The 10,466-nt window shown below is 34.9% G+C and overlaps 1 protein-coding gene across 2 annotated transcripts in view; it reads left to right on the forward strand.

The window, feature by feature from the left end:
• The window catches only part of GPR155 (G protein-coupled receptor 155), a 54,237-nt gene that overhangs the window by 40,863 nt on the left and 2,908 nt on the right, over window positions 1-10,466 (forward strand). For both annotated transcript variants that reach the window (XM_058300627.2, XM_058300628.2), the window contains exons 11-15: window positions 2,010-2,114; window positions 2,658-2,794; window positions 4,269-4,364; window positions 7,451-7,515; window positions 8,788-8,925. In XM_058300627.2, the coding sequence (XP_058156610.1) occupies window positions 2,010-2,114; window positions 2,658-2,794; window positions 4,269-4,364; window positions 7,451-7,515; window positions 8,788-8,925 (541 nt within the window). The remainder of the gene's footprint in view (window positions 1-2,009; window positions 2,115-2,657; window positions 2,795-4,268; window positions 4,365-7,450; window positions 7,516-8,787; window positions 8,926-10,466) is intronic.

Consider the following 10,466-nt stretch of genomic DNA (forward strand, 5'->3'; position numbering starts at 1 on the left):
CTAAGGGTTTTAAGCCAGAGACTTTTGCTGCTCCCTCTTTACTTGTCTTTTAAAATAGCAAATAAGCTGTTAACATAGACTTTCTTTGAATCCTCTCATCATTTCCAGAGGGAAAACTTTCACCTATACTATAAATAAATGGAAAGCCAGAAGACAGTTATTGCTTATCACCATTGGAAACCTTCTGTACTGCTTATGCTTCTCTGTCCTCTTATCTCATTGTTTTATAATTGCTTTTTAAATTATCTTTTGAACCCACTAGACAATTAATTGCTGTTTCACTTGCCTACCATTACAGCCTCTTTATTAGCATGGTATCAGGCCCTTTGTGCATGTTTAGTAATATTGTTGAATGGGTGGATAGATGGGTGGGTGGATAAGGTACACCATGGTTCTCTGAAGTTCCTTTGAAAACTATTATGGCAAAGAACTTCTTTATTTTCCTACTTCCATATGTTCCTGGGAAAAAGGGTTTTTAAACCTGTCTGGTTGTTCTCCTTCCCTGAATCCTCCTCTCTTCTGCTTTGCTAGTGGTATTAACATACACCAGCTTACATGTCCAGCCTGGCCTTCCCAAATCTCAGTAATCCAAAATAGTTCCCTCACCTCTGTCCTTCACTGCATATTTAAGAGAGATCCATAATTTGCACATGTTATAACCATGGAATTTATGATTGAAAGGAAAATTAACTTCTCTTAATATGAGCTCAATCATCAGTAAATAAAGAGGAAACTAATGAGCCACTAATATACCCTTGTATAAGTGAAGAAAAAAAACACCACTGCATTTTCATGATGGCCACTATTATGTGTGTGTATTTGTGTATGATTTTATCTTAGCTGATTTAAGTCCCAAGTCTCTGAAGATAGAGGGCTGGACCTGATAATCTCTTTATTTTCTTTCCTATTATTCTTTGGTTCTATTTAAACTTTGAGATGGCATCATTATCTTAAATTTAGAAGGATATTTGTAATAGCTTATTATAGAATGTAGTTTTTATACTTTGAAATCTTTTTTTTTTAAAGTACATTACTCAAGATTTTAAGTACATTATCAATGAAAGGTTCAGCCTAGGAGTTATTCATTTTTTAGCATATTAAATTTTAATACATGTTATTACTAAGCTGTTATTCTATTATCCACGCCAAGGAGCACCATGTATATATGTGTGCAAAATGTTTTAAAAGATACTGCATGCAATTCTCTGACTATAGAGAGGAGAAATTACAGCTCTGTGGCAGATGTCTCAGTGTGATTTCTGTAAACCAATCTACCTATAACCAGCAAGGGATTTTCAGAGGTATATATGTGAAAAGGAAAAAATACATAATTGTTTTTACTGCATCTGATAAACTACATATTCTTGAAAGAAATGAATTTTGAGTTGAAGCTTAAAGGAGGTTTGAATGAATTGACGATAGTGGGAATTCCAGGCATATGGAACACCATATCAGCCCAGGCCAGGGGACACAAATAAGCAAGTGGCTTGTAGAGGGCATGAAAGAATTGTCCTGAAAAAAGGGGAAGGATTTTTGGTTGAAAAATTGGGGTGGTTGGGTCGTGAGAGAGGGCAAATTCTTGGAAAGCTTTCAAATTCAGGCTAAGGAGTTTGAATTTACTATAGTAAGCAATAAAACATTAGTACGTGGTTTTAAAAAGTGGTAAAATAAAGACTTCATTTTAGGAAAGTGTTCAAACTCATAGTTCCCAAAGCACAAAGGCAACTGAAAAACAACTTAGATAAAAAGATTTTTTTCTTGTCTTATACAGTGAGGAGGAGAGCATATTTAAAAGAGCTGATCCTTTGACACTTTTTTAAATATTAGCTTCTGTGTAATCACATTTGCATATTTTTTGTAGATATTGTGTGAAAACATTTCCACTGATGCTGCATAGTAAGTTTGTGTTTATGTGAGTGGTTATTTTTGTTTTGTTTGCTATCTCTTGAGCTTGTCCATTTCTATTGGCAGTTGAGCTCTACCCTGACATATTATTTTTTTCTACATAGGTTGCTGCTCCTGCTCCATGGGAAATGGTGAGTTACAGTGCCCATCAGCAGAGCCAGGAGCAAATGCAAGCACGAGCAGGCCTGCAACTCCTTCGTTTGAGAAAGGTAAGAGCTGCTGGGCTATTGAGGATGGACTTAGGGAATAAAAGATTCTTATCCTTATGCCTCAGAATAATTTCACATAGAATTTCTGCAGATGCTACCAAAACTGTTTCAGGATTTCGATTCTCAAGATAGAGGAAAAGGCTAATAGGGTAATAATCTTGTATAGATAGAATACTCATTTTTTTAAAAAAAACAAGGAAGTTCTTATAACCATATAGGTGAAATGAGCTATTAACTTGGTCAATAAACAAACATACATACTTACATACAAATGTCTGTATGCATATATGTATTTGAATCAGAGGGGGAACTATTGCATACTATTTTATACTACCTCTGTTTTTTTTCCATATTAAAAATACTTTACAACTAGAATTCTCCTAAAACAACATGAAGACGTCTTCCTCAGATTTCATTTGAAATAATATACTCATTCTTGGCTGAATGTGCATATGTGTTGGTTTGCCGAGGGAGTCATTATGAATTTAAATGCATTTAAATAAAAAGCCGTGATTACAGATTGTTATACTTACTGTTTTATAGCTGATCATTGTGTGAGCCGCTGTAACTCCCAGAGCTGCATATTAGCCCAGGAAGAAGAACAGTATCGACAGAGTGGAGACCCACAACTGACTCGACATGTGTTGCTGTGTTTACTTCTCATCATTGGCCTGTTTGCTGTAAATGTTTCTTCTGCTTTTGTTTGGGGACCTTTTCCTTAAATGTTTGGCAAGGTTTTACTCAGACATTTGGGAATAGTTTAGTTGCCTATTTCAAGAAGGGTGGCAACTAGGCTCTTTGAATTGGAATCTTGAGCTTAGTGCTTTAGAGGGAAAAGAGAATGAATAATTCACATTACTCTGTTGCTTAAGTACTCCAATAGCTTATTCTGCTTTGAATCATTTACTAATTCTATGCTTTGAACCTAGAATTGGTAAAACCAGATGTTTCTAAGCTTTGTGCACGGCCACTTATGCTTAATGTAATCCTTGACTGACCTCTGTGGATAAAATGACAAAATTTCTCTCAAAAGATATTCCTCATATAAATAACCTTTTAAAAAAAGTTTTAATTATAAAAATAACATAACCACTTCATAGACTAGTTACAAAATAGAGAATAGGGGGAAAATACCCATCATACCACTACCTTCTAATTTAATAGATTTTCATGGTTACAATTCTACATACAGATTTATATATTGCTTTTGTCCCTTAATGTCAAGCATTTTTATATTGCTGAATAGAATGCATACCCATTACTTTAAGTGGCTCCTCAATAAACTATAGAGTAATTACATTATCATTTACTCAGCCACTGCCTTATGGATTATTCCCAGTTCTAATAAACATCTCTATGTATTATATTTCCTTATGACAGATTTCCAAAGTTAGGAAACCTATATCAAAGACTTATAAATATTTTGGTGACTTTGGATGTATTCTAATAAATTGCTTTCCAAAGGGGTACTCTCAGCAGCATTCAATCTTATAAATTATTTATAATTAATCTTTTAATTTGATTATTTTATAATTGGAATATAGCACTTTATTTTTAATGCATTTCTTTGATTACTGTATTTCTTTGATTAATATTAGTTGTATATTGCCTTTTGTGAATTATCAGTTATTATTGTACAATTCTTGATACAGTTCAAGTATAACTTACTTAGGGATAAAGAGATGGACCATGTAACCCATGAAGGAATCCTTTTCATACTGGGATACTCATTATATACTGTGATAATCAGCCAGCACCATTTTAATTGCTGTTTAAGAACAAAAAATGAGAAAGTACGAAATGCTGCCAAGAATTGCGACTTAGTGATGTGATTGTTTTCATTGTGTAGAAACTAATTTTAAAATCAGTCCTGTCTTAGGCTAGTCAGCAGACCTGATATATTATGTAAGCTTCTGTATTATGGCTCATGTCTTTTTGCTTCAGTTCCAATGAGAATAGAGGCTGTTTGAATGACATCTGTCGGGAGGAGAGGTTGAAACCTCTTGTTCAAAAGACAAAGCCTATATATTCTGTTTTTTTCCCTTAGTCTCCCCTGTCCCCCAATTATTAAATAGGTAAAGTTATTGTACAATGCTCTGGATGGAAAGTAATGATAAGCTGACTTCATTTTAAAGTATATTTTCTCCTTTACAGAATCTTTTCAGTTGTTTATGGTGGCTATTCAACCAAGAGCCTGGAAGACTGTATGTTGAGTTACAGTTTTTCTGTGCTGTGTTTAACTTTGGCCAGGTATTTATTTACTGAGAACTTGGGTTTTTTTTTTCTGTTTTCCTGGGTAGATTGATTGAGGGGTAGGGGTGCAGATGTTGTTTTCTTTTAAATCAAAAAGGTTGGATTTGTATGCCAGCTGGTGGTATGCATGACAGCTGGCAGCTGCTATCTCTCTTCTAGTAGAAGATAAATTATTATATTGGTTAAAGTCATCAGAATGTATACTAAGTATTTCAGTCAGAAATACCAAATAGTTCTTTGCTCTGATTTAGAGATAAAGATTGATAATTTTAAGTAGGGACAGTAGGTCCTAAGTTCTTTTTAAGTCTCTAGTTTAGCCACTTAAATCAAGGAACATCATTTCATTTGCATTTTCAGGTTTCTTAAAAAAAATAAATATTTTAAAAAATCATGTAGTGTATAAATTTTTGGCCAGAGATAGTAACTATTATTCCTTGAGAGCATGTTATACACCAAGTATTGCTAAACATTTTACATTCATTATCTCATTTAAACTTCACAAGACCTGCAAGGTAGATACTATCATTCCCAGCTTATGATTTAGGAAACTTAAGATTCCAAGAAATAATATGCTGGGTGCTACTGTCTTTATCACTAAGAAAATGAGTATTTAAGGATAAATGACATTTCTCATGCTGGGAAAATATTTTTTATATGTTTCAATTTCAAATTTGATCCCAACTTCGACCCTTTATGTTTTAATTAAAGAATATTAGTCCTCAGTTTGAGTATTGGGTTGAAAACATGCTCTCTTTGAAATCACCAGGTTTGGCTGTTAAATCTTAAATAATTTGCTTTATAAGTTACTTAACCTTTGTCAGTATATGTTTCAGCAAGTTTTTTTCTAACATTACTTTCTTTAAATATTTCCAGTTTGTTCTGCCATTATTTATATGAGCAAAAATGGCTATGTCTTAATGAAGTGATAAACACACAACCATGTGATTATACCATATACTATTAATTGAACACTTCGGATAAATTGTATGCTTTATTAATATGTATCAATAAAATTGATTTGTTGTTAAAAATATAAACAAACATGCATAACATCATACAAGGGTTCCATACATCACCCCCCACCAAAAAAAAAGCTATGTCTAGATGGACAAATGACCTCAATCATTAGTTTATTACGGACATAAGCATCCCATGGACCACCTGATGCCCACCTCACTTTGTGGTACTGTTTAAGATCTGTTTTGTACCTAGTATTAAATACTAGGCTGAAAAATCATAATCTTACTCTGGATTTTGCATTCAGAAAGCCCATCCCAAGCCTAGTCATCCCAGGACTTGGGCTGAGGAAGCATTCCTCCATAGAGCTGCATCATGAACAAAAACTAATGCCAGTAATGTTGCCTTTGAAATACTGGCCACACAGCCTCTGGCTCAAGTGGTTCAAAGAAGCGAGAGAGACACCAACTGCTGCTCCCTTTCCAGTCTCCTCTTTGGGAGGTGCTATGGCAAGATCATTCCCTTCTGGTTATTTTTAGTTTTGGGGTAAAGAAAGTTAGTCCTTTATGTAATATTTTGCCTTCTCCATTCCTTGCAGTCTGCACTCAAATCCTTATCCCAGCCTGCCAGCCAGATAGCCACTGTTAACCTATCACCCTAAAACCAAGCATTCTTAATCATCCTGATCTGTGGCTGATACCTGGTGCCAGTTTGCATCATCACCCTGAGTCTTCAAACCCCTTCCCTAAGCACTAGCCTGTTCCATGTCCATAAATTCTGTTGATTTACTGTATTATAGTCAGATACTGTAAACTTGTTAATTCTATAATTTCTGAAGTTTTAACAGAAAAAAATAATTTTAAATACTTAAGCACAGTTGAAGATATTTCTTTTTAAAAAAGGAGAAAACAAAGATATATGGCCTGAAATGTTTTCATTTTTCTTCAATAAGCTGCCATGCTAACAAGTTTGTTCAGCACTTTCAATTGTTTAGAAATTTATTAGACATAATTCATCTGTATTACAGTAGAGTAACTAGACAAGGTAAAAAATAGTTAAACTTTTTATTTGCCCTCATCTAGCATCTTTCCTGTCTCTTAAAATCCCCAAAATGTCCTTTCACAAACCCCATGTCTTGATAGATAACTGTAAAAACAGATAACCAAATAGAGGAAATAGAGTCTAGCTTTTAGTAATCTCTGTCACATTCATGGGAAATTTATTTACAGCACATTTCTTTTCTCATTTCCATTCAGATACATGAGATGGCATTACTGGTAGGGCTGACATTAACTTCCTACATGGAGGCATCCTACTTCTCCATCCCACTTCTTTCAATGTAAAGGATCTGTAACCACAAGTAATTTCTAACACCCAAGTCAGGAAGTAGGAAAATGAGTAAATGGCATTAACTCAGTATTCTAGGATCTTCTTCACTGGCTGCTGCTTTTTTTTTTTAATATTTATTTTCTTATTATTTATTTCTCTCCCCCTCTCCCCCCACCCTATTGTCTGCTCTCTGTGTCCATTCACTGTGTGTTCTTCTGTGTCCGCTTGTATTCTTGTCAGCAGCACTAGGAATCTTTTGTTGCATCATCTTGCTGCGTCAGCTCTGTGTGTGTGCAGAGCTTTTTTTTGTGCTGGGCAGCTCTCTTATGGGGTGCACTCCTTGCTCGTGGGGCTCCCCTATGTGGGGGGCACCCGTGTGGCACGGCACTCCTCGCGCGCATCAGCACAGCTCACCACACGGGTCAGGGGGCCCTGGGTTTGAACCCTGGACCTCCTATGTGGTAGGTAGTCGCTCTATCAGTTGAGCCAAAGTCACTTCCCTTAACTGGCTTCTTACTACTCTTTTCTACCTCCCCCAACCACTCTAAAAATATGAAAGTCTAACTTATCATACAAAATTGTGACAATTATTGGCAGGACAAAATCCTGGAACTAGGCAGCAAAGTCATACCTGCCTCAGGGGACTGACTTTAGGAGACCTGCCTTGTTTGTTCCATTTTAAATGTTGCTGGAATCACTGTAGGTTTGTTTCCTCAGGAACTAAATTTGGTGGCTTTAAGTTCTATAGTAAAGTTTTATTTTTGAGTTCAGAAAATATAACTTTGTTTCTTCCTTAGGGATTTATTTCTTTTGGAATCTTTGGATTGGACAAACATTTAATCATCCTACCTTTCAAAAGAAGGTAAATTTAGTTTCGAATTAAATCTATCTCAGTAAAGGTGATGACAAAGCCCTTCTATTACCGTTAGTAACTGCTAGGAGACCACCAAATGCCACAGAAAGGTTATGTGTTGATTCCAATATTTGTTGTAAATAATTGCAGAGAAAACAGTGGAAGTACTATTATATATCCAGCATTGTAATTTGCATTTTAACAAGAATTGGTGGATGCTGATTTCTATCTATGCCATTTACTACATAAAGTAAAATGAATCTTGAAAATGTATTTAGAAATGGATATAAAAGGTGGCGTGGCCCCAGAGGTCTATATTGTCTTTCTCCTTTGACAATAAGATTCTTTTTCTATCGTACTGACAAGTTATACAAAAATCCAAGTTTTTCTCTTTCTAAATTTTTTATTTTATATTAGCTTGGTGAAGGGTTTCTTTGAATTCAGATCATGGATTTCCTTTGAAAAATAATGAAGTGGGAATATTCTAATTTGGGAATGGGAGAAAGAGGCAAGAGGGCAAATCCTTGTACTTCTCACTTGTTTTGAAAGTCAAAATGAGTAGAAACTAGAAGTGCTAATAGAATTTGTCCTACCAACTACATGAAAAGTACTTGATAGTTTTAAATTTTTGTAAGTGCTAAATAGTGGTTTACCAGCTGTTAACCTCTCTAAGACTTATCTGTATGGTGGGGATAATAATAGGGTTGTCATGAGGATTAAATGGACTAAACTGCTTTAAGTACTCTGGCACTTACAAAATGCCTAGTCAATGATAACTGTTCTTCTCTTCCTCCTTCTCTCTTCACTCCTCTTCCCACTACATTATTTTATTTTTATTAATCATTATTAAGATGTATTCTTGAGTCATAATCCTTTCATGAAGGAAGGAAAGTCACTCAACAAGGAAAATCACTGAACTTGGTTATCAATGATTGGTTATTAGTTTTATAATCTTTATAAGGAAAAATAGTCAATATATCTATTGTCTGGCTGGTAGAAACAGAATTGTTTTGTACTCCACATTCTGTTATTTCCCTCTAGTACTGAAAACAGAAAATGATTAAATGAAATACTTGATCACTGTAAGTCATCTTTTCAAAAAGTAAAATGGCAGAAAGTGAAATGAGTCAAACAATGCCTGGGGTGTTATAGATGACAACTTTGGTGAATGACAGCTTTGGAACAGCCACTTTAGAGCAGGGGTGAGGCAAGGAAGGAGGATTCTCCCTGAGTACTTTTATTTTTTTCCTTAAAATGGCCTCCTTAACTTTTTCTTTTCAGACTTGAATTCCTGTGGAACAATAAAGAAACAGCAGAAAACAGAGAGTCTCCTGTTCCTGAGGAAATAAAAATGACCTGTCAACAGTTTATCCATTATCACCGTGACCTGTGTATCCAAAACATTGTCAAAGAAAGAAGGTAAGCAAATTGCCAGTACAGGTTCCAGACAATTATATTTTCAGATGATATCTTTGGGTTTATAACAGGCAAACTAAAGTGGTTGTGACTGACTTACATGATTGTTAGTTTCAGTAACATATATACTTGTAAAATAGCTATGGGTCAGCTTATAGTTTAAGAAACCATGTAAAACAGCCAAGTCACTTTGGTTTTAATGTTTTTAAAATGTCATATGACTTCTGATTTTCATATAAATTATGAAAACTTTAGCTTAGAATGAACCACCAAAATATAATAGAATATTAACATTTAATTCATATTGGCCATTAATGACTCTCACAAAACTTTGGGATACATTGGATTTAAAAGTGATTTTATATTCCCTATCTCCTAAATCTCTTAGTTTTCTGTTCTCTGTTTTTCACCTCAAGTCTAAATCTTCCATCTGTGACATCATATTTATTCTTCTAATCCTTAAGGTATGGAGCATGCCACAGGAAATAATGAATGATACAAATGTTATAGTGCCAGTATTCTTTGTCATCATAAAAGCAAAACAAAACATAAAAGCCAAACAACTTTTATACCTATAACTGAAAATTTGGAAATTTATGCAAATTACCATTGAGGTGATTTACTTACATATAGTATCACTATATTTAACATATGTATGTCACCATAGCCAGAAGGTGCCTGGTATACAAAGTGGAAAGGAAATTCACTGTGGATAATCTTAAATTCAACTCCTGGATCTGCCACTTATAAGTTGTGTAACATTGGTGGAGTTCACTCCTCTAAATCTCTGTTTTCCTCTTTAAAATATCTGGCTCTTGGGTTGTTGGAGTAGATGACAAAATGTATGTAATGTCCTAACAGTTGCTGGCACATGGTAAATTATGAAAAGAAGTTAGTTTCCCACCCTTAAAGGTACCACCAATGAAGTAATTTCAATAATTTAAAACTGCTTTTTAAAACTAAAAAAGGGAACTTTACATTAGTTCCTTCCAGGCCATTGTGATTGCAGACCCGTTGGAAGCAGAGTTCTTGCAACTGGCAGGGCTACTAGGCAGCCCTGATCCCATGTGGCCGAATGGGTTGACTGGTAGTGGTACTGCCCTGCTCCTGCTGCTCTCCAGGCTCAACAGCCTCTGCAGCGTCACATTCTCTGCCATTCTGTATGAATCCATGGGCTGATAAAAAGCTGCCTGGTCACAGTCATGAGAAAACAAGTATTCAGTCAGTGCCTGGTATAGAAGGTGTTGGGCTATAAATGAAAAATCAACAATCAGGAAGGCTCAGACATAGGTTGTAATATTCAGGCTTTTGTTGAAAGTGATGATTGTAGTTGCAGAGCATAAATTAAGATATCACTACGTGGAATGCTGATTTTAAAATGTGATTTTATGTATTTGAGAAAAATGTTCATTTTTATTAACCTTTTCTAATTTTTGTATGAAACTAATGTATATTCATTTGTGGTTAAATGTTTTAAATTTTTGCCACCTATTTCTCATTTCATCTTGATCTTCAGCCACTGCATCCTAATGTCAAGCACTTTA

The sequence above is a fragment of the Dasypus novemcinctus genome, chromosome 7 (genome assembly GCF_030445035.2).
Source record: "Dasypus novemcinctus isolate mDasNov1 chromosome 7, mDasNov1.1.hap2, whole genome shotgun sequence".
In the NCBI taxonomy this organism is placed as follows: domain Eukaryota; kingdom Metazoa; phylum Chordata; class Mammalia; order Cingulata; family Dasypodidae; genus Dasypus; species Dasypus novemcinctus.